General features: G+C 43.2%; 1 protein-coding gene across 5 annotated transcripts in view; it reads left to right on the top strand.

The window, feature by feature from the left end:
• Nucleotides 1-24752, top strand: part of DNAH3 (dynein axonemal heavy chain 3) — a 150092-nt gene that overhangs the window by 60866 nt on the left and 64474 nt on the right. For 4 of the 5 annotated variants that reach the window (XM_072942725.1, XM_072942724.1, XM_072942726.1 and 1 more), the window contains 13 exons: nucleotides 1135-1245; nucleotides 4658-4772; nucleotides 6648-6846; nucleotides 8123-8231; nucleotides 8459-8572; nucleotides 9316-9492; nucleotides 11501-11592; nucleotides 13423-13642; nucleotides 14233-14367; nucleotides 17243-17354; nucleotides 18948-19189; nucleotides 21709-21809; nucleotides 23427-23532. In XM_072942725.1, the coding sequence (XP_072798826.1) occupies nucleotides 1135-1245; nucleotides 4658-4772; nucleotides 6648-6846; nucleotides 8123-8231; nucleotides 8459-8572; nucleotides 9316-9492; nucleotides 11501-11592; nucleotides 13423-13642; nucleotides 14233-14367; nucleotides 17243-17354; nucleotides 18948-19189; nucleotides 21709-21809; nucleotides 23427-23532 (1833 nt within the window). Of the gene's footprint in view, nucleotides 1-1134; nucleotides 1246-4657; nucleotides 4773-6647; nucleotides 6847-6963; nucleotides 7011-8122; nucleotides 8232-8458; nucleotides 8573-9315; nucleotides 9493-11500; nucleotides 11593-13422; nucleotides 13643-14232; nucleotides 14368-17242; nucleotides 17355-18947; nucleotides 19190-21708; nucleotides 21810-23426; nucleotides 23533-24752 lie in introns of those variants that run through there. The other variant, XM_072942728.1, reaches the window with a different exon arrangement.

Raw genomic sequence — 24752 nt, 5'->3', positions numbered from 1 at the left:
GCTGGCACTCGCATAGCCTGTGAGCCAGAATCCTCTGATTTCTGTGCACCAGTCCTTTCTGCAAAAAGTATTGATGGCAAGTGGTCTACTTGGAGCCCCTTCAGTTAAGCATCCTTCCCCTCGAGGCTTTTTATTAACATTATCCATGGCCCAAAGGGCACACTCATTAAGCTCCTAAGGCTTTAGGGGGCCAGGTATGAGAAACCAAGGTGTCACACTTACTGTGCAGCCAGCTCATAGTGAGGTTACTGTTGGCAGACTAGGTCTTTAGTCTCCTCTACTTTAGGTTTTGCTCATGTTGAGGCCCCACCCCGGCACCCGCATTCCCAGGACTTTTTCCGTCAAACAAAAGAATATTCAGTTAACACACTGCTGTCCCTCTCAGTAGCATTTGCACAGTAAATGGAAGGCCAGTCCTTTGTCCTGTGATGTATTACAAATCGAAAATTAAGTTAAAGAAAAACGGCCGCCTGTATGAACTTGTTTTGTGCACTTGCATCTACAGCAAGAGACAGCAAACTTTTTCTGTAAAGGGTCAGATAGTGAATGTTTTCAGCTCCGCAGGCTGCACACACCGGTCACGCCTATCTATCTTTGCCTTTGTAATGCAAAAGCAGCCATAGACTAAAGGTTCAACAGTGGGCGGGGCTGTTACAGTACAGCTTCACTTGCAAAAACAGACATCGCCATATTTGGCCCTCAGGCCATAGTTTCCAGATCTGTAGTTTAAAAAAAAAAAAGTTGGGGGCAGGGCATGGCTAACAAAATTTTGGGGCAGCACGGCAATGTTAGCCATTCAGATAGCCATCAAAAAGAGTGATTACAAATACTTTCTGAGCAGCACCTTGATTGCAACTATGCAAAATCCCTGGATGGGAGCATAAAAACAAACAAAAGCAAAAACAAAGGAAGGAGTTAATGAGCTTGCTGACGATGATCTTTTTCTTATCCATAAAATTCAGGGAGAAAGACATAAACCAGTAGTCCCAGAAATGTGAAGCCCTGTAGGCTCAGCGGCTGGGGATAGATGCTGTTTTTGTAGAGGCCATGAAATGATGGTGGATTTTTTAGGAAGTCAGTTTAAACCACACAAGAAGAACTGACCCTACAACGTACCCCATTGCACTTTCCCAGGTCCCTCGTAATCAATGGGTCTTGCAGTGGCCTGGCCAGGTGGTTATCTGTGTCTCCTCCATCTTTTGGACCCAGGAGGTTTCCCAAGCCCTGGTTGAAAAGACCCTACCGGTAAGTGAACCTGTCATGAAGCTTGTAGAGGAGATTCAGGCTTGATTAGGATTTGAATGACATGGAGTAGCCATGTTTTCTAAATAAAATAATTAGGCCTATGGTGTCACTGAAGCCAGGGTTCTCTGGGGACAGTGGGACAGAGAATTTGGAATTGGTGCTGTCCTGGAGTTCTGTGGTGCAAGAACTCTCACAATTCTTCCCAGACAGAAATTCTAGGCTAAAAGATTCTAAGTTTTATCAGCCTTTGCTTCCAGGTGTCAACCTGGCAGAATTGCCACCAACAGAGAAGAGGCCCCCTGGTCCTGTTTTCCTCTCCTCTTCCTCCACCATACCCCTTCTCAGTACCTTCAGCCCAGCACAAGCCCATCTCCAGCTTTTCCTTCAGCTTTCCCTTGAGACCATGAATGCTCAAGTCTGTTTATCCACAGATCCGTGTATTTCTAGTCAGTTCTGCCAGGGATGCCCACACTGGATGGTGATGCCCGCACTGGATGGACTTGGGTTCAAATTCTGACACCTTTCCTTGTAAACTGTGTGACCATGGGCAAGTTACTTAAGCTGAGCCCAGTCTCCTTGTCTATAAAATGCAAGGAACTGCAGTACCACACCGTACTGCTAGGGGAGGATTAAATGAGATGCCAGTAAACTATTCAGTGCTTAGATCCTAGACTATAAACCCCACAGGACGGAGGCCATGTCTGTTTTGCTCACTGTTATATCTCAGGGGGTTGTTGCAGTGTTGAGTACATAGTTGCTCAGTATAAATATTTATTGACTGAACGGTGACTCCATTCCCAACCTTTTTACCGTGGTGTAGTTTTCCATGATTATCTCATCAGAACTCCTGTTATTCCCCCTATAGATGATTGTCTGTGGACCAGAATGTATTTTAATTTACTATATTTTTCTTTATGCATTAAAATTGGAACATTAATTTTTGACCAAGATTCACATTTTTACAGATTTCTTGTTGATTATTCCTAATAGATGTACTGCACTTTACGCTTGTAAACTTCCTTCATGTACATCATTTCAAACCTCAGAAACACTAAAAAAAATCTGACTTTTCAGGGGCGGAGGGTATAGCTCAAGTGGTAGAGTGCGTGCTTAGCAGCATGCACAAGATCCTGGGTTCATTCTTCAGCACTTCCTCTAAGAATAAATAAATAAGTAAACCTAATTACCTTCCCCCATCAAAAAAACACTCACAAAACAAACAAAAGAAATTTTTAAAATTCTGACTGTACCTCTGCACCCCAGTTTTCCTACCTGTAAGAGGGTAGAATGCTTCCCATCACACACCCAAGCCCTGGATTACATACATGCTGAATGATGTGCCTTGGCATCCTAAAGGAAGCAAGTGCTGGTACAGGATTGCCATCCATCAATCCATCTATCCGTTGTTCATTTAACAAATATTTGTTTGACATCTGCAGCTACAACTTTGCTGCTAGGCAAAGGGGATTAGAGGTGAATGAGACAGTTGTGGTCCCTGTCCTCATGGATATACAGTCTGGTGGGGGAGGTTAAAAGGCTCTATTGCAGAAGTGTAGTAAGGGAAGTACAGGGATCCAGGACACATGGGGAGGAAGGAGAAAAGTTAGAGGGAAAGATTTCCCAGAAAAGCAGTGTCTAGGAGAAGACATAAAATATGAATAAGGGGGTAGCCAAGCAAAGAACAGGAGGAAGAACATTCCTGGGAGTGAGAGACCAGCATGTGCAAAAGTCTGAAGATGAAAAGCACGGTGCATTCCAGCAACTGAAGGCACTTGGTCCAGTATAGGTGATGGGGAGGCATCAAAATGCCTTTTTTTCTTTTTCTTTTGCTAGGTGCTAAGAATATTACAATTAACAGCAGTAAAAACCACCACTATTTACTGGATACTTTATTCACACCAGACACTGTGCCAGGTGCTTTATATACACTATCTCATTTAATCCTCAGTACCACTTGAGGAGTAGCTGTAATTATCTAGATTTGACAGGTCAGTACACTGAGACTCAAAAAGTTAAAATCATTTGCCCAGAATCACATTGCTAGAAGGTGGGGAAGGTGAGATTTGAGCCTAAGGTGATCTTACCTTTTTTCCTTTTTAAAAAATTCATTTTAATTGTTTAACTCTTTATTTTGAAAATTTTCAAACTTACAAATAACATTGCAAAAATAATACAAAGAATACCCATACACCCTTCATCCAGATTCTCCATATATTAACATCTTATGAAGGTAGCCACAGTACAATTATCCAAATCAGGAAATCAACATTGATGCAATATTATTATCTTATCTATAAACCTTTAATTGGCTAATTTAAATTAGGTCAATTGCCCCACTCATGTCTTTTTGTCTGCTTCAGGATCCAATCCAGGATTACATGTTTACATGCACTTATTTAGTTATCACATCTACTTTAATCTGAAAAAGTTTCAGGTATTTTGTTAATTCTGGTTTATAGCCTGATTTATATTTTTCTTTATTTTTTATTGACGTGTAGTCAATTTACTATGTCGCATCAGTTTCTGGTGTACAGCGTAATGTTTTAGTTATACATATACATACATATATTTGTTTTCATATTCTTTTTCTTTATAGGTTACTACAAGATATTGAATATAGTTCCCTATGCTATACAGAAGAAACTTACTTATTTTATAAATAGTAGTTAGTATTTGCACACCTTGAACTCCCAATTTATCCTTTCCCACCCCCTTCCCCCACTGGTAACCATAAGTTTGTTTTCTATGTCTGTGAGTCTGTTTCTGTTTTGTAAGTAGGTTCATTTGTCTCTTTTTTTAGATTCCATATATAAGTGATAAGGTATTTTTCTTTCTGTTTCTGGCTTAGTTGACTTAGAATGACAATCTCCAGGTCCATCCATGTTGCTGCAAATGGCGTTATTTTATCATTTTTTATGGCTGAGTAGTGTTCCATTGTATAAATATACCACAACTTCTTTATCCAGTCATCTGTGGATGGACATTTGGGTTGTTTCCATGTCTTGGCTGTTGTAAATAGTGCTGCTGTGAACATTGTGGTGCATGTATTTTTTTGATATAGAACAGTTCCACACACCCCAAAATTCCCTCATGTTCTTTGTAGTCAACCCTTTACTCTCTGGCAAATACCATTCTGTTTTCTATCCCTACAGTTTTGTCTTTTCCACAATATAAATAAAATAAAAATAAAATCACACAGTATCTAACCTTTTAAATCTGACTTCTTTCAGTTAGCATAACGCATTTGAAATTTGTCTAGAGGTTAATGACTGGGGTGAGGGAAAGGAAGCTTGAGGAATGACATCCAAGAGTCTGGCTCGGGCCATGGGGTGGTGGATGGTGTCATTCCTGAGACAGGATTACCAGAAGAGAATCCAGTTTAACCTGTTGTCCCCTTCTCTGCCCCTGCCAGGATTTCCTGAAAAAGAGCAATGATCAGATTGCACAGATTGTCCAGCTGGTACGAGGAAAGCTGAGCAGTGGGGCTCGACTCACCCTCGGGGCCCTCACAGTCATTGATGTCCACGGTAAGCAAGGAGGTTTCCCTTGCACTACTGACTGTCCAGTAATAATAGCGGCCAAGCTTGCCTCTCTCCCTCCTCCTGGATGGAATAATTCAGGTCCCTTTTCTTATTAGGGAGAGGTTTCTCCAACCAAGAGTAAGTGAGGGATAAGGAGAGAAGGGAGCCAATGCTTCTGTGTATATTCATCTTATATCTTCCCCTCCCACCCCAATCTTATTTCTGCAAACACCTCCAAGCAGCACTCTTACTGAGACAGTGATGGCCACAGCCATTTCTGAGATTTATCAACTTGGAGTAATTTCCTCGCACTGACCATAGCGAATATTTTGAATACTTCCTTGGTGCCAAACTTTGCTTGACATACATTGTCTCATTTTTATACACAACTCACAGATTAAGAGCCTGAGGTTTATAGAGGCAAGTAACTTGCTGAGAGGCACACAGCTATTAAGTAACTGAGGCTCTTTTGTAGTTTGAACCTGTGTCTGATTCCAAACCCAGGAGACTGGAAATGAGCAGTGATGCAGGGAGGGAGTGGGTGAGAGAGGATGCCTTCCAGCTCTTCCTAAAAGAGAGGGAGAGAGAGAGAAGGAGGAAGAGGCAGAAGAACCAGGGTCTTTATATAAAACAAACCACCCCCACACCCTTGCTCCGTTATCACCAAGGAAACTCGGGCTGTACCAAACCAGTTGCCTGGGAACAATGTCTCTCTTGCTCACACACCCAGCTTCCTACTGGCATTTCATGGCATCTTACTCTCTGTAAAACTGATGCTCATTTCAATCTGACTTTATGTGAATAGACTAGCGTAAAACCGGGAGGAAGGGAGAATATGGTCTTCATCTGGCCACATATCCAGCTGGTAAGAGTAATAAGTGCAGGCGTGGTTACTGCCCAGGGGACCCCCAGAGTGGTTGAGTTTACACATACGCACACATGCGCGCGTGCACGCGCACACACACACACACACATATTCATGCATGAACACATGAACACACACTCTGCATAGCAAAGGCATCCTCCACTCAGTCTCTTGACATTCACCTTCCTCTGGAATCTCTCACACACACCTCTACTCCTGCCACCACTCAGTGGGTTCTCCCAAGAACCCGGAGTGCAACTACGTTCCTTGGGAAGAATGGAAGAGCTGTTGGTGCGATCTTCTTCAAGGATTCTTCTTTGCGGGGTTTGGGCCATTACTGTAATAAAGGTTTCTCTCACAGAGAGGCAGTAGGCTTTATGGAAGGGTCCCTTTGCAAAGTTGTTTCTGAGATCCTGATTTCGAGCCGCTGTGCTAGCTCTGAGATCGCAGGAGCTCTTGCCCTGTGAGTTACCCGAAGAGTAATGAGTGATGCTCGTAAATTTATGTCCACCCCTCCACTTCAGGGCTCCCATCACTGTGAGAAGATTACATTATGTTCACAGTCCTTTGAGAGAAAGGAGAAAACCTAGAAGGGTACCACGCCCAGTCGGTTTCTCAGGCCCTCCTCCCCTGGAAAGAATACATCTCACATGGATTCAGGAAGCCCTTCCCTTGCCAGCTGTGTCAGCCCAAGCTGACTGTGCTCTCCTAGAATAGCCTCGAGGCCTGTCACATGGCCAGAAGGGTCCCACTGGGGCTAAGACAGCATGTGGAGTAACTTCGTATTACAGAGCCCTCTGGGTCAGCCGCCTAAAAGTTTGGGAAGGATAACAGCCGCTGATACTGTAAGTTTGTATCGGGTATAAGTACAGTTTGGGGATGAGCAGGGAGGGTAGACCAGCCTAAACCTGTTGAGAGAGTTGATGACATTCTCAGACCTTCTCTGAGGAATCCGTGGAGACGGGAGGATGCTGACAGCTCTGCAAGTGTGTGTTTCTGCGTCTGTGTCCCCACAGCTCGTGACGTGGTAGCCAAGTTATCTGAGGACAGTGTCTGTGATCTGAACGATTTCCAGTGGATCTCGCAGCTGCGCTACTACTGGGAGGCCGAGGACGTGCGGGTGCGGATGATCACGACGGAAGCCTTGTACGGCTACGAGTACCTGGGCAACTCCCCCCGGCTGGTGATCACGCCCCTCACTGACCGCTGCTACAGGTATGCTCGGGGGCGCCCCGGGACCCGTAGGGCGAATAGAGAATTTCCAAAGGGAGACCTTCTAGGGAGGAAGGTTAGAGTATCTTGAGTCTGTTACCTTTACCTTCTATATTTCAGATTCTCAGGTTTTAGAATTTTGCCCTGAGTCGCCGTGGTCCCACCGATGGGCATGGAAACTAAGCCTTAGGCCAGAAATGAGAACCCAGGAGGAGTCCTAACGCAAATTAATGTGTTCAAACCAACAATTAGAGCACTGATGCCTGTCCTTGAAAATGGCATAGTTCTTAAGTAGAAGACTCCCCAATGGCAGGAATGAGGAAGATGCCTGGAGATCCCATGGACAAAGAGACAGAAAAGGGCCGCGTGAGGACCCAGGCAAGAAGTCTCTGGGCTCTGCCACCCACTCTGATGAAGAGACACAGTCACTCTGCGCTCAGCAAAGTGCTATGCCATTTTCCTTGGAATTCATAACTTTAGAAATCAGGCCTTTGTGAACTTGTCAATTCTGTGATGTTTTGATTTTTCTTTGATGTTATATGTTCCTTACAGTGGAAATTTATTTTTAATTATAAAGTTAAAGATGGACCTTGAGAAACTTTTTCTTTCCAGGTCCTCAATCGCTTGTTTTCTATGTTCTGTGATTTCTGTTCTTCATTCATTTTATTTGTTCCATTCACTATTCAACAACCATTTCTTGAACTTTCCCGTGCACCATGCGTGACCTCCAGGAACCCTCAACTAACTGGGATGAGGGTGAGAGAAACACACTCAGGTGATTACAAGACAGCGTGTTAACTGAAATTATAGTGACTCATACAAGAGGTTGTAGAACCACAAATAGCACACCATTCATTGCCAACATTTATCTTGCCCTTACCATGTGGAACTGAATCAAATATGAGTCCTGAACGCAAGAGTTCGTAATCCAGTGAGAGAAACATATTTATTTTCATTGTTCCATTAGCACTGGTGATATTTGGAATGTGGAGTTTATGAGGATTTTTTTTTACTTTTATTTGATTCATTTAGTGTGTATATATTCATTTATTCATTCAATCATTCATTCAAACAAATGCGTATGGGTGCCACCCATGCACCAGCCACTGAAGTTACAATGTTGAATAAAACAGAATTTTTTACAGTGCTGACGTGTTGCTCATACAATCTGGGGAAAATGTTTAATTATTTGAATGAGTCAAGACAAAATAAACCGAAAGCCAGTTTCTTTCCTGTGCCTTAGGGCTTGGACACTGAGTTCTTATTTCCTTCCCCTTAGGACGCTCATGGGAGCTTTGAAGCTGAACCTCGGGGGAGCACCAGAGGGTCCAGCTGGGACAGGCAAGACAGAAACCACCAAAGATCTGGCCAAAGCTTTGGCCAAGCAGGTAGGGAAATGGTGTCCATCCCCACCCTCTCTTCCCATCCCTCTCTGAACCCCTGTCCAGGGAAGTTGGCGTGAAATTCAAGACGGTTTAGGATAACATGCAGAGTGGGGACTCAGCTCCCCCAGGGGAACAGGAAGGGAGGAGTCCCTCCCCTGTTTCATGGTGCAGGGTAATTCAGATGTGAGGTAACTCACCCTGAATGGTGCCCACATCCTTCCTCTCCCTAGTGTGTGGTCTTCAACTGCTCTGATGGTCTGGATTACAAAGCCATGGGGAAGTTCTTCAAAGGACTAGCCCAGGCTGGAGCATGGGCCTGCTTTGATGAGTTCAACAGGATTGAGGTAACCCTGCTACTGGGCTACAGAATGGAGGGGTTGGACATGCAGGGCCTTTTTTCTGGGCTCTCAGCTCCTCCATGTCAGCAGCTTGTGTTTCCTTTAAGACCCCTTGCACTGAGTAAGTACTCAATGAACCAAACAAAAAACAGCCCAAGAAGACAAAATGCATGTTTTACACACATATGTGTCCTCACCATATTCATTCATTCACTCCCACATTAAAAAATTTCTTTAGTATCTCCTATGTGTCGGATACTCTACATGTGTTCATGATACAAAGATGAGCAAGAAATGGTTTTGCTCTCTAGGCTGTTACAAACTAGCAAAGGGAAATAAAAATTAAATGAAGCAAATAGAATATGAGAGGAGTCTATAGCAGGGGTACAAAAGATTCATCATAATTCTGTTTGAGTTGAGATCAGGAAATGTAAGCATGCAATTTGAACCAGTCAACACTGAATATATGCATACCATGGGTCAAGCATTATGCTAGATGCTGGAATAAAGATACAATACCATGGAAACTATTTACACACATACACACACACGCACATGTGCACACACATAGACACATCAATTTTCTTTTTCTTTACCAAAACCCTAAATCATGCTCCTAATTTTGAATTTGAGGGTCTTGTTCTCAAGCGGTTGGGGTCCTTCTTTGCTAAGTGAAGGGGGCTCTGGCAGAGTGGGGTGGGTGGCTGTCAGAAACAGGAGCTTGCATCAGCTGGCCATTCTCACTCCAGGTAGAAGTACTGTCTGTGGTAGCTCAGCAGATCCTCAGCATTCAACAAGCCATTATCCGGAAGCTAAAGAAGTTCATCTTCGAAGGCACTGAGCTGTCTCTGAACCCAACCTGTGCTGTCTTCATCACCATGAACCCCGGGTATGCCGGCAGGGCTGAGCTGCCAGATAACCTCAAGGTAAACATCAGAGTGTATGAATTCTGGGTGTTCTTTATGGTATAGAAATCTTTGGAAGTACCTGAGGCTCTCACCCAGAAGCCAAATAATGAGACCAGGTGACATTTTTCAGCTGTGAGAAGTAAAGATGTTACTTGGCCCAGAATGCAGCTACCTCCCGAGCGAAGTCTCATGAGGCAAGAGGAAATATACACATAATAACCAATAACAAGTAGTAAACTATGAACACTGGACTAAGTGTCACTATTTCTGTTGTCTACAGGGGTCAGACAGTTAATATAAACGAGAGACGCCAGCTGGGCTTATTAGCAGGGTCTCGGGCGAATGCCGTGTCTGGAGGCAGCAGTCCCTACTAGGCCTCAGCCCACTGTTACCAAGCAGGAATTGTCAGATCTTCTTTTTCAGGAAAAGCCAGATATTTGGATTTCTATGTGAAATCTGATTTTTAGATCCTGGCTCAATGCAAAAAAAAAAAGCACTGTAGGCCAAATAAAATAAATCTACTTCTAAGAAAGCATCAAATTTCAATAGTCTAATACTTTGGTAAACCAAGCCTGGGGCATGTGGAGCCAAGCTGGTTAGGCCTAAGTGGTGTCCACGCACAACCAGGCTGTTCGAGGCAGCTAGAAAGATAACAAAAGGGCTTATTTGTCCCCGGTGCCTCCTGCGGAGCTGGCCTGAGCTATCACCATGGTGCTAAGCATTGGCCCTGCTGCTAGTGGGAGAAGCAGAGTGCTTCTGAAGGCAGAGAGAAAAAATGCCAACCAGGCCATCTTCCAGGGAACAGGCCCTAGCTGACCTTAGCATGTGGCTCTCATGGAGGGAAAAAACCCAAAGTGCAAGATGACAGGGCCTCCCCTGTGGGAGGAGCAGCTAGCACCCCAATGGCATGAAAAGAGCAACCAGACGGAGACTAACAGGCCTGCTTCTTTAAGGACTTTCTTTTAAGCTATTACTGCATTCCTCTGAGTGGAAGACACAAGAGAGACCTGGCCAAACCCACATGCACTGACTTTAGTACACGATGCTTCACCTGTTAGAAGCGCATTCTGGTTGGTACCCTGGAATCTGATGCAGACACACCACTCCTCCTCCTCCCTGGGAGTGGAAAGGGAGTCAAGGAGATGCCTCCGGGTGACTCCTCCTGTCTAGGTCTACATGGCCCAAAGTAGAATTTGGACCCACTTTTCTCATTTTTCAGTGCCCAGTTGATGTAACTCCCCCACCCCAACCCCTCCCAGCCAGCAACCATGTTAGATCTGCACAGACAGCTTTCATGCGACAGTGTGGCATAGCAGAAAGCATCCAGGGCTGGTGTCAGGAAGCCTGGGTTCTAGTCCTGGCTCTGCCTCTAACTGTAGTACTGGGACAGGTCAGTCACTTCTCTTCTGAGAGCTAAGGTATTAATAACAGTAGTTGATGTTTATTGAGCTGTGTGCCATGCACTTTTCTACGCACTGAACTTACATGGTAACATTTGTTCTCATGATAACTATGAAAAGGGGACAGTCATTAGTCCATTTTGAGACAGAAGACCTGAGGTCCAGAGGCATTGCATAACTTGCCTACTGTTAGTAGGTAGCAGAGCAGGGACTCAAATCAAGACCTGTCTAACTTCAGGATTCTCCTGACACATACTTTTCCTGCATCCCTGAATGACTTCTGCTGTCTGCATTGGTCACTGGGAAGTTTGCATAGTTGAGTGGTGCTCATTTGACATAGGACGATGAGGTGTTGCTGGGGTGCCTAAGGACTTCCGCACAACCACTGAGGGACCCAGTGTGACAGCACGCACCTGGACGAGGCTAGTGAAGAGGTTCATGGAGCAGTGGGTCTGTCCAGTCAAGGCAGTCCCCCTGCACTGATTTGTCCTCCAGCCCTCCTGTCCTTTCCTTGATTGACACTGGGTGGTCTGAACGATGCTGTTACTTCTCTTTGCCTCTGTAGGTGTGTTTCCCTCAGTGTTCACTGTATGGGCTTAGGTTCTGAGTGGCTGTTTCTTTTCCAGGCCTTGTTTCGGACTGTGGCCATGATGGTGCCAGATTATGCCCTCATCGGAGAAATCTCCCTCTACTCTATGGGGTTTCTAGACTCCAGAAGGTATGTTGTATTGACTTTCCAGGGGGTTCTCATGAAAGAGTGACAGAGTGGTTTTCTTGTGGGGTGGATTCAAGGCAAGTTGCCCATTGGAAGACAAGAGAGAAACTTGAGAACTGGACCTTTTCTCGCAAGTTGATCTGAAAGCACACAGCCCTGGTCCTGGTCCTGACCCCACCCACCCCTGACTGGGAAATGACCCAGATTTCCAAGAAAGGACCGCCACTCTCTTTACAAACACCTGGACTTCTACTAAAGAAAGCACCGCTCATTTCTGCCTCTCACTCTAACATACCTGCACATGTATGCACATGTGCGCATGCACACACACACACATACATTCCTAAATGGCTTCAGGCGAGACTGAAAAACATGAAATTATTTCAAGATTAAAGAGGAAAATTTAATATAATTTATAATTCACAATGTTATCAATATAACATTTATTTACTCCAGTCAACTTGGTTATCTCTCATTCAGATACTACCTGCCCAGTTTTCCAAGAGACACACACACACATGCATCAGGGTCTTTATCACCTACACCCAGAGTTGTGAATATTCTTCGTAAAATGGCTTTTATCAATCTATTCCAGATTTTACGTTTGTCTTTCTACTTGTCTTGGACATCGTCATTTGATTTTTTTGTTATTGCAGGTATCTCCACAAGGCCCTCAGTGTCTTTGTGGCCTGGAGGTCCTTGCTTTTAATGGAAGAGGGGGTAGATATTCTCAGTGGATTGTGCCACTCTTCCTAGGCTAAGAGGCTGCCTCAGTCACATGAGGTTAATTTTTTTCTATAGGATACTTGGGTTACATTGATTTGCCTGTTCAGTTCATTTATTTATTCAATTGGCAAGCCTTCATCGAGCCACCTACCTTATGCCCAGCCCTGTGCTAGGTGCTGGTGAGCAACATAAAGCCTTTGCTTTTAAAGTAAATCAGTCGTATTAGAGAGGAACCCCCCAGGGAAATGTGCATAAGTATATTAGTTAGGGTAAACCCGACCTCCAAGTTCCAGTGCCTTAGCACAGCAAAAGTTTACTTTTCACTCCCTGGAAATCCAAAGTGGATATTTGTGATCAGGGCAGTTCTTCCCCAAGGGATGGGTCAGGGACCCAGGTTACTCGCATCTCACAGCTACACTATGTGAGCACAGAGGAGGTTTTTAGGGACCAGTCCTCCAAGTGGCATACTTCCCTTTCACTCACATGCCATTGGCTAGGACTCAGTGGCGTGGCCAGCCCTAACTGTATAGGAGGCTAGGGAATGTGGTCCTCCTGTGTGCCTGGGAAAAGCGAGATATGGCAGTGCACATGAGTATGCATGTACTGTGTGCTGAATATATTCAATTTTGAATTGGTTTTCTTAAATTAAAAAAATAGAACATGGCTATTGAAAAAAATTGTAATGTTACAGTTGTGCAAAAATGTGTCCCCTCAGTGACCCTTAGTCCCACTCTTCAGGGATTAACATTGTTAATAGTTTGATGTAATCCTCCCGTGTGTGTGTGTGTGTGTGTGTGTGTGTGTGTGGTTTACATATACATTCTTATATACACATAAAAGCATATACACATAATTTCTTGTACAGTATATGTTATACATATGCATGTGCTTGCTGTTTTATCCTACCTTTGAGAGAGGGTTATAGTGCGTCCTTTGCTCATTATGGTAACTCTATGAAGAGATCTTCAAATGATAGGGTTTCTCCATCAAGTTTGTGGGCAAGTCTGGTTTCTGAAGGGACGGGGCACAAGCGTGTTGCTGGGAATGTCTGCTGAGCAGGACGGGGTCCTCTCCGGAGGGTCTGCAGACATGTCTTTGCTCTCCCAGTCTTGCCCAGAAGATTGTTGCAACCTACCGCCTGTGTTCTGAGCAGCTCTCCTCCCAGCATCACTATGACTATGGCATGCGGGCCGTCAAGTCCGTGCTCACCGCCGCTGGCAACCTGAAGCTCAAGTATCCGGAGGAGAATGAGAGTGTCCTGCTACTCCGGGCCTTGCTTGATGTCAACCTAGCCAAGTTCTTGGCTCAGGATGTCCCTCTGTTTCAGGTAGGCAGGGGTTTGAGACCTTGGCCAAGCACTGAGACTCTGCTTCCGCGGGTGAAATGATTTCTTTGGCACCTTGTCCACGTCCTCTTCCATCTCCTGACACCCTCTCCATTCTCTAGCCAGCATCGCCTTTGCCAGATACCCTCCCCCAAATGTTAAATAAGAATGGTAATAGCAGTATCCCTAATTACTGATTTTAATAAAAACAGTTTCACTGACAGGACGATATTTGCTGTTGGATATGAGTAGTTGTTTTTATCAAATGAAATTAGTTTCCTTTTGTAATTATTTTAATGCCTATCTATCTTACCAGGCTGTAAACTCTTAAGGGCAGAAATCCCGACTGTCTTGTTCATGCCTGGTACAATGACTGAAAGATAAGCACAGGCTTATTAAATATTTTAAAATTTGGGGGAAGGAGCATCGAGTTTAACAGATAATGTTGGAATTTGTAACTGTGGGTAAGTTTTGGTATAGGAAAAATGAGGTTTGGACTTTTCCAAGGATTCCTGCTGTCTGTAGATCCCATTTTAGAAAACTGTTGAGGTCTTATCATTTATCCTTTCCACATCTTGAATTTTTGTTAACAGGGAATTATATCAGATTTGTTTCCTGGAGTTGTTCTTCCAAAGCCAGACTATGAAGTTTTTATGGAAGTATTGCATGAGAACATCAAAAAGATGAAACTCCAGCCAGTACCTTGGTTTATTGGGAAAATTATCCAGGTTGGTTCCTTGTACCCATGTGGGAATGTACCTGTTTCACTGTTTTCTGAGGTCAGGAGTTAGACAGAACTATGGTAGACTGGAAATGAACTGACGGCAATCAGAGGTGCCTGGTTAGAGACAGAGGTAGAGATGAAGACATTTAACAATCTGCTGTGCCTTCAGTTTTCATTCCTAGGAGCTGACGTTTAAAGTCCAATATTTTTCCTATGCCCATCCTCCTTGGAGTTTCTTTTTTCAATTTGAGAATGAAACAGAACCTTTGGGGGCATTAAGCTTTGAATTAGTCAAGACTTTCTTGGTTTCCAATGACAGAAATCCAATTCAAACTGCCTTAGTCCACAAGAGGGAATTCATTCACTTACCTAACTTGGAAAGTCCAGAAATATGTTGGCCTCAGGCATCAGAGGAAACAGGTTTTTAGATAATGTCATCAGAAATCTGCGTCTCTTCATTTCTTAATTCTGCGTGTCTCTGCATGAAACATTTATTCTCAGCTGGGCTTCCAGTAGCCTCAAACTTAGATTCTAGCCCCATGTTCAAGCCCGGAAGGAAAAAAAGAGCATCACTCTCTGAGTGCCCTCAGCAAAAGTCTCAGGGTTGGCTTTGAATGGCACTGATAAGTCACATGACCATCCCTGAGCCAATTACAGACCTAAGAAGTAGACCATAACCACGCAGCCTCTGCCAGAGGTGGAGATGGAGTCAGAGCCACCCAAGTCAGGGGGACTGAACCACCAAGCGGTGGTTCCTCAGGAAGGGTCTGGGTGCCGCTACCAAGAGGTGAGAGAAAGGATGCTGGGCAGGCAAACCACAGATATCTTGTCTTGACCCTGGAGAATATTAGGGGAACTTCATGCTAATTTCAGAGATCCTTCCCTAGTGTCACTTTCTATCTAAAACTTAAAATAGTAAACTTAATAAAATAAGCCCCAAATATACTTTTTCTACAAAATCATAGACAGAACTACACGGGACCTTATATACCACCTGGTCCTGGCTCCATAAGAACACTGGCATCCAGAGAGGGAATGGGTCTGACTCATACAGACCTATCCCTCCCATCAGTTATTTTGCTGTGAGGTTTTAGGCAAGTTAGTCCACTGTTCTGAGCCCCAGTTTCCTCATCAGTGAAATGGAAGGTGTAAAACTACCCCACAGAGTGATTTTGAGACAAGTATGTAAAATGCTAGATGTAGTCCCTGATTACTATATACCAACATCAACCCCACATCTCCACAGACATCAAAAGCATCATCATTTCCCCAAATCATATTATTTAGAATTAAAGGTCAAGGTAAGAGCCATGTCTCCAGATTCTGAGATCAGACTGCCTACTTTAAAAAAAAAATTCCCTACTATATCATTAAGTGTGCTAGTTTTGATACAATTCATTGAACCCAATGGTGAATCCCAGTCTATTCACTGGGATTTTACAGGTGGACTGTTTTTTTAATTAGGCATGAGCTTTTATTTCCAGTGTTTTATTATGGAAAAATTTAAACACTCAGAAAAATTGAAAGAATTGTACTGAGAACACCCAGGTACCCACCACTTAGATTTTACAGTTAACATTTTATGATACTTTGCCTCTTACCTATCCATCCATCCATTCATTTTCTTACTTTTTTGTGTATCTCAAAGTAGTTTGCAGATGTACACATGAACTTTTACAGAGTTTAGTACCAGTTTTCAAAAACAAAATATATGGAATCACCTTCCCTTTTGTATATTTATACCTGGATAATCCATTTAAAGGTGTGTGAGGAGGAAGATAAGAGGCTGTTGAATCATAAGTGCCTTCTTCTTTCTTATTTCTAATACACGGTCAACTCCACTCATCTTTATTCAGCCTTAAATGTCTTTCGAGTCTACCTGACTGTAAACTTTACTTGATGGTTGGGAGTTTTGCTGTTTTCTTCTCTGCTGTGTCAACAGAATCTAGAGCAGTATCTGGCACATAATAGGTGTTTACAAATATTTGCTGACTGACTTTTGTCCCTTCCTGTACCACCCCCATTGTCCTCACTTAGACTCTCTGTATAACCCACCTACAAAATGAAAAATAATGAGAACTTAGCCTTTGAAATAAAAAGCTTCATGCATTCCTTTTTGCTAAGAGCCTCTCAGTCTGAAAAAGAGAGCTAAAACATTTCACATGAATACAAATGACCGAAGCATGTGTTTCAACTCTCATCGACTGCTTGTCACAGACAGTACAATTAGAAAATTCAGAAATGAGCTTCCGCTTAGCTGTCTATTCTCAAGGGTAGGGGCTAAAATTACCCGGAAGGTCATTTATATTTTATAGCATTGGCCCTGGCTCAGAAAATACATTTTCATCTATTGAGAGTTCCAATCAAGTCAGAAGAGCGTTTAGGCCTTAAGAAAGGAAATTTCCAATAGAAATACAATTTGCTAAAATGACTACTGTTTCCTTTTCCTCTTTAAAAGCAAGTGGAAATGGTATAATGAAAAGATAAGCAGCATTGAAGTCAGACAGCCCTGTGGCCAAATCCTGGTTGCACCAATATGAACTTGGGCAAGTTAGTTAACCCCTCTTGGACTGTATTCTCTGCATCAGAAAGTAGTTAATGATACCTGAGTGAATTAAATGAAATAACTTAGGTAAGTCACTTGATGCTTAACACATAGATAGATGCAGAGCAAATAATAGTTCCCATCCCTTAAATAATCTTGAGACAGACACATATTCGTCTAAAATATTTAACCAGTAGATGACAAAAATGATAACAGTTCCTCAGGGGTAGAAGTGACTGGGAATCCCATCTGACCTCTCTTTCCTTGTTGACTTCTAACTTACAGTGCTGGGAGGTTTGCAATGATTAACTTCTTATATGATGTCTCCTCCCAGATCTATGAGATGATGCTGGTAAGACATGGCTATATGATTGTCGGAGACCCCATGGGTGGCAAGACCTGTGCTTATAAAGTGTTGGCTGCAGCTCTGGGTGATTTACACGAAGGTAAAGCTTACATCCCTAGTTTCCAGGGGGGACAGGACTCCCCACTCAGGTGACTGGCTCTGTTGAGATGATGTCAAGCTGTTAGCTTTGCCATCCCTGGATCGTGACATTAGAGCCAGAAATAGAACATGGCACACAGAGATCCACAGGCTGAAAATAAAGAGGGGGAAAACTTCTAACAGGAGATTTTATGTGCATGTCGTAAAGGCTGGAGGAATTTCCTCAAATACTGAACAGTGGCTTCTCCAGTGATGTCCCAATGAGAGAAAGTCCGCCACTAGCCTAAACAAAACGATTCTAAAAGCAGATCGTTGAGTGGTTTCATTTCTTTTCCTTTTTTCCTTTCCATCCCTTCTTCCCTTCTCTTTCTTTCCCTTCCTTTTCCCTTTTTCTCCCTTCAATTCCCTCTCCCTGCCTCCCATGCACCCTTCTTCTCTCCCTTTCTCCATCCCTCCCTTCCTCCCTCCTTTATTTCCTTCTTTCCTTCCATTTAATGTGGAAGACCTCAGACTTTTGAATCAGACCCAGAACTTGGGCAAATGACTAAATCTCTCTTTGCCTCCATTTCCTCAGCTGTAAAATGGGATTGTTGTGACAATTAAATGAGATAATGCAGGTAAATAACTTCATGCAGTGCCCACTCAGCAGGTAAAATTATTGTCAGAGAAATAGTTTTGGGTTTTTTTCTTCCATAAAACACAAGCCTGTGGTTTTGAAAAGCAGTGCCTTGTTGTGCCTGTGTTTACATGATCCCTTCCAGTATGCTTCATTTTAACATTTTTTTCTAATATGTGATGATTGAGTTACTGTTGGATTTTGGGGGTTTTTGTTTGGGGCACTAACTTGACCTTCATAACTAATTTGGGCATTTCAAATAAATAACAATTTTGGCACTGAACATAGTTTAGGAAACTGAACGAAGGGAAAGGAGGCTATCTCCTTACTTGTCTTTGCCTTGGATTCTGCAGAAATGGTTCTTTATTTAGTTCATGGCTCAGGCACTCCAACTTTTCCTTACTTTGAAGGATCATGTAAAAGTGTAGTTATTTTCTGGCCATCTGTCAGCCTGTATATTCCAGTTGTGTCCTGGTGCTCTATTTTTCAGAGGACACTTACTGAGCAGCTAAAGAAGAGGTTTCAGGGCTAAGCTAGCCCCTCAGATAGAGAAAAGGAACCATCATTTTCCAGAATCTTTTACCTGTCAGCTCTTTCTTCATCTCAAGTCAAAGCCAATTCCCTCTTTCTTTCTAGGGTGCATAAAAAGACCTGATTATGTGACATTTCTCTCCTTTACTGCCTGAGTTCTTTAGGCCCAGGCAGACTTCTTTATATCTGACTGTCACACTTGCCCTGTTTGAAATGAGCCACAGAAGACAATATGGTGAGAAACTAATGGCTACAATAGCCTAAAACTTAAGACATTGCCTATCCAGATACCCCAATTTTTATATGGACTGAGTACAGATTTTATAAGGACTGTCCTGGGATGGCACATTCATAAAAATTGGTTGGTCTTTGGTTTGGCGTTATCTCTCGTATAGTGCTCTGGTCTCACCAGAGCCTTCATACCTTGTGTTGGACCTTTTTGCCCAGCCAACCAGATGGAGGAATTTGCTGTCGAGTACAAGATCATTAACCCCAAGGCTATCACCATGGGGCAGCTGTATGGGTGCTTTGACCAAGCGAGCCATGAGTGGACAGATGGTGTCCTCGCCAGTGCTTTCCGGGAGCAAGCATCTTCTTTGTCTGATGACCGCAAGTGGATTATATTTGATGGGCCAGTGGATGCTGTTTGGATTGAGAATATGAACACTGTTCTGGATGACAATAAAAAGGTACCTGCTAAGTCTGATATCACTTTTACATGGATGGATGGGGTACAAGCTCTTTTACTGAAGTGAGTGATTGACCAGAAGTATATAATATATACATTTACTACACTAAGAATAAATACCCCACAAGAAAGTAACAGTTATCAATTCATGAATTATGCTTTTGTTTATACTTGTAGTAGTTAAACTGTGTGTGCTTAGACACAATGCTGTATAGTAATTAAAAACTTTGGTGCTGGCATCAGATTGGACCACTGGCTCTACAGTTGAGCTGTTGTATTGGACAAGTCACATAACTTCTCTGAACCTCAGTTTCTTCATTTGTAAAAAGGTTGCAATAAAATAGGAATGCCAGTAATTAAATAAGATAGCACATACCTAGTACCTGATGTACGGGATGTGTTTTGGTTATCCATTGCTGTGTAACAAACTACCTTAATACTTAGTGGCTTAACTTTGCTCATGATACTGTAGATAATAAACTTTGTAAGGGCTCAGGTGGGCTCAGCTAATTCTCATGATGTCAGCTGGGGCAGCAAGGGCTGGAGGAGCCCTATCCAAGTTAGCTTCTTCACTCAGTATCTGGGAGTTCATTCCTCCTTGACCTGTCTGGTTCTCTGTGACTCTTTCTCTGCCTCTGTCTGTCTCTGTGCATCTCTTTCTCTCAAGCAGCATCATGTCCTCCATACCTCTCCACATGGCTTGGCTTCTCATTTGGTGGTCTTGGAGTAGTAGCAGTTATTCCATGGTGGTTGATTTCCAAGAGGCAGAAAGTGAAAGTTTCTAGGCAATTAAGAGCCATGCTTGGAACTGACACAGCATCACTTTCTCTGAATTTCATTGGTCAGAGAAGTCACAGGGCCTGCCCAGATTCAAGTGGGTGGAGAAATAGGCTCCACCTCTCAATGGAAGTGGGCAAGGTCACATGGCAGAAGTGCACGTGGGATAAGAGATATTGTTGCAGCAATCTTTGGAAAATACACTCCACCACAGTAAGCAAAGTGGCTAAAGAGCTTAGACGCTGGAGCCAGATAAGCAGGGTTCAGATCCTGTTCTGCCACTTACCAGTTGTGTGACTTCAGGCAAGCTGTTTAGTCTCTTGTGCCTCAGTTTCATCACCTGTAAAATGAGAATAATAGTGTCTACATCATAATGAAGTTAGAAAGATTAGATAGGTTAATATTTGCAAACTGCTTATCATAGTGCCTGGCATGTAGTAAGTGCTATGTAACTTAAAGTAAAAAAAAAGTGATAATATTTATTGTCGTTTCAAGGAGGAGTTCTTACACTGAATGCACATCATTATCAAATCAAAATATATTTTCCTGCTGCATTTAAATTTTATGACTAAGAGTGAGTCATGTTCGACGATGGAAGGGCCTAATTAGATAAATTACATACATATACTAATTATAGCATGTGCATAACTTTGATTATATAACATATAAAAATAGAAGTAAGTTTTATTATATGATTTGGACTATGTTATATAAACCGATTGTACAAATGTATTGAAATGGTTGGTCTTGAGATTTGAAGTATAAAGAGTCATATAATTGAATTTCCTGATGGCTCTTCTCAGCTCTGAAAGAAATCAAACTACTGTCACCCATCTGGGTCTATTTTACTTTTCTTGAAACTCAGAAATGACACTGCTAGTGGTGTCAGTTCCCTAACAGTTGTGACCTTCCTGGGGTTGCAAGTAATGGCCAGTTTCCAGATGTGTTTGATGTGAACCAAGTAACATGCAAGGAACTTTTTAAACCACATTTTAGGATGAGCAGCAGGGAACAGTAGAGATTCCTCTTTTCCACCTAAGAGACCAAGGCCTTAGGCCATTTTATGCCTTAAATCCTTGTTGGCAAATGAGAAGCAGCACCACCCACTGAGTGTATATACCAGAGGCTCTCCTGTGTATTTGCACTACTTCCTACAGGAAAGTGCCTGCTGAACACAAGGACTTCTGATAGTCTTTCTGTCTGTTCCAAAAAGGATTTGTGGAGGCATTCTTGTTGCTCTAACCCTGGACCAGTCCGTGAGGGATTCTAAAAGGAGTCTTTGCGGGAATGCTGAGCACATGAAACAGAATGGAATGTGCAGTTACGTTCTATGTTAAACACTGAGGAAGGAGCCACGAAACTTGCTACAGTCTGATAGCGTCTAGATTCTTCATCTAAGGCTGCAATGCATTGGCTCTCCCACCTTATTTAACATTACAGCTGACCAGACACAGCATTCTCCAACCCCCACTTCTACTTTTTCTCCAAAGCACGTTCATCATTGTATGTAATACATAATACGCTTATCATCTGTCCCCTCCCAGCAGGATGCAAACCCCAAGAGGACAGGAATATTTGTCTGTTTTATTCTATGCAGCTAGCACAGTGCCTGATACACAGTAGGTGCTCAGGAAACATTTGCTGAATGAATTCAAACCATCTCAGTCTCCACTGAGGCCTTTCACTTGCAGATGGAATATAACCCCTTTGCTGCCGTTTACCCCTCCGCTTTGTACTTTTCAGCTGTGTTTAATGAGTGGCGAGATTATTCAGATGAGCTCCAAGATGAGTCTGATCTTCGAGCCTGCTGACCTGGAGCAGGCCTCCCCAGCCACAGTGAGCAGGTCAGTCAGCTTGCAGGGGCCCTGAGGGAAGGCAGGGCCTCACTAACCCTAAGCAGGAGGGAGAGCTCGAAAAATCCACAAACGTGATTAAGCTCTTAGCAGATCACCTACATTACTTCTTGTTAGTCAGATTTGTCATAAAATCTGTCCTCAATCCGCACTGCTGGTAGGAGCCCAAAACCAGACAAGTGCTTTGGAAAAGAGCTTGACATTATCTCCTAAAGTTGGACCTTCATATGCCTCATGACCCGAAAATTCTGCTTTTAAGTGTATACCCCAAAAAATTTTTGCCCTTGTACAATAGGAGACATGTACTAGAATTTTCATAATGGTGCAATTCACAGTAATAAGCACTTGGAAGTAACCCAAGTGCCCATTATCAGGAGTGAATGAAAAAATATAATAGAATCACAAATTGTAATATTTATATGTCATTCAAAATAAATGAACTGTAATGATAAGCAACTATATGGATAACCAAGTACACACACACACACACATACACACACACACACACACACACACACATATGTGTGTGTATCCTATAAAACTATATAAGAAGGAAAGAAATCAACAGACAGGTGAATATGAGATTCAAGATACTATGTAACCTCAGATGGGTAAAGCCAGGGGAGAGGATAAGAGACACCATACGGTTAAATAAAAGTTATTGTCAAGCCCTAGCTTCTGTCTGGGTGTTGGGTTCATGGGCACTTATTACATTATTGAAAACAATTAATTAAGAAAGGCCATGCATGGGTTAATGAGGAGTATGCCAAAGATGATAATTAACCCAATCATGTACCTGCAGTCCATAAAAAATCAAATCAAATCAGCCCACATTTCCAAAGGCAATGTAAGGGAGTAGAAAGAACACCTGACAAATTAGACCAACTTGGGCTCCCCTTCTGGCCATACCACTTACTGGCTGTGTGACCTCTTCCGGGTCACTTAGCCTCTCTGAGCTACAGTTTCCTCATGTCTAAAACATAGACCATAAAGAGGAACATTTAGAGATGAAGGCCATTAAGGCTTAGAATAGTGGCTAACACACCACAGGTGCTCAATAAATGGAAGCCAATATTAGGAACAAACGAGAGAGTGCTGAGATTTATCAGAATTGGGGGGGGGAGTGCTAAATGTTAACATGTCAATACGTGGTAATATACTAACATTATGGCAATGATAATAATAGTTTCCACTGATTAAGAGTTTTCTGTGTGCTAGGCTTGGTACTAAATTCTTTATTGGCATTTCATGTAACCGTTATAATAGCCTTATGAGCTACATATTTTTATATTCCTCACTTTAGAAACAAGGACACAGAAATTCAGAGACAGTAAAGAAATTTATTTGCCCAAGGTCACTCAATTAGTAGGGTCTGGGGCTGGGATTTGAATCTAGGTGTCTGATTCTCAAGACCCAACTCTTAGCACTGGTCTCCACCCTTTCCTAACAAAGTTTGTGTATCCTTCGTTTGGCCCGGAGCTGGTGAGGGTCTGTGCCTAAACCCAGGCTCCAGCCCCTTGCCTCTCCATGACTGCCTGCATTTACCTCACCCCTACATGCTTGGGATCTGGGTGTGGACCAAGCTGGCCTTCTGTTTATGCTTGCCAGATGTGGGATGATCTACATGGAGCCCCATCAGCTGGGCTGGAAGCCCCTGAAGGATTCATATATGGACACCCTGCCTTCCCGTCTCACCGAGGAGCACAAGGAATTGGTGAGACCCTCTGGTCCCTTTCCTTCATGCCCCTCCCTATCTCCCTACTCCTCATCTCAAAGGCCTTCTAGGATCATTTTCATATTCATAATTAGAGGAGGCAAGAAGGGGCCGGGAATTCCCTGATTGTCCCCAGTTATCTTGCTTCCTGGCTGCCTGCCACTTTGCCAGCTTTCTTCTCCACGTGGTGGGGAAGGGGTGGTGTGGTCAATTTCTCCTTTCTCTTCCACGTTCTTCATTACTCCTTGGCTCCCTGGTGGAGAATGCTGCTGCCCGAGAAACGTTCTGTATGATGGCTGGAATGTCGCCCCTTTCCCCATTGCCCACGAGCAGAAATGTCTCTGGAAGTTGCTCTAGAGATGAACCAGATTAGGTTCCTCTCTTCATGGCCACTTCCCACTCCTGTGACCTAGACTCCATGCCTCCCATATCTAGGGAGCCAGAACCAGTTAGAAATTCTCTTAATGCAGCTACTAAGAGTCCATTTTCTTCTTCTTTTCCTTAAAGAGGTGTGAACGTTCAGGTTAGGTGAGCACACATTCAGACGAGGGAAGCAGGAAGGGAGAACCAGTACTTGTGGTGTTTCTTGTCTTTCTCTGCATTAACGGGGTTCCCTAGCAAAGCTTCCCCCTGCAGAAGCCAAGAAGGATCTGAGTTGGGGTCTCTTCCCACTGTGGAAAAACTCTCGGGAACTGTCTAGGACTGCCCCATTCCTGTCACATTTACATACATGTACAATAGACATGGCATGTTTATTTATACAGACACGTCCACATGCACAGTCAGACTTCAGTCTACACATGCACAGGAAACCTTCAGGGACTTCCCAGTGTCCTAGCACAGTCTGACTTCTTATCAGGGCCTCTGAGACTGTGGCCACGCCCTGCCTGCCTCTCCAACCTCATTACCTACCCTCTTCTCAGCTTCAGCTTGTTACCATCCAGCCCTGGGATCTTGTTTCCATTTCTAGAAAACCCCATGTTTCACCACCTCAAGGCTTTTGCACTCTTTATTCCTCTTTCTGGAAATCGTGCCCCATGTATTCTCATAAGGGATGATTCACCTTTGTCATCCAAGCAGCCTTCCTGACCACCCTGTTCAACCATTCATGTTATTTCCCATTGTAATACCTTTATTTGTTTCCTGCTGGTACATCCCATGATTTATAAATACTTTATTCATTTCCTTGCTTGTTTTGTTATTTATTATGTCTCCCCTGC

The sequence above is a fragment of the Vicugna pacos genome, chromosome 18 (genome assembly GCF_048564905.1).
Source record: "Vicugna pacos chromosome 18, VicPac4, whole genome shotgun sequence".
Classification (NCBI taxonomy): Eukaryota; Metazoa; Chordata; class Mammalia; order Artiodactyla; family Camelidae; genus Vicugna; species Vicugna pacos.
The sequence above is the reverse complement of the archived record's forward strand: the minus strand, read 5'-3'. Positions and strand labels throughout refer to the sequence as shown.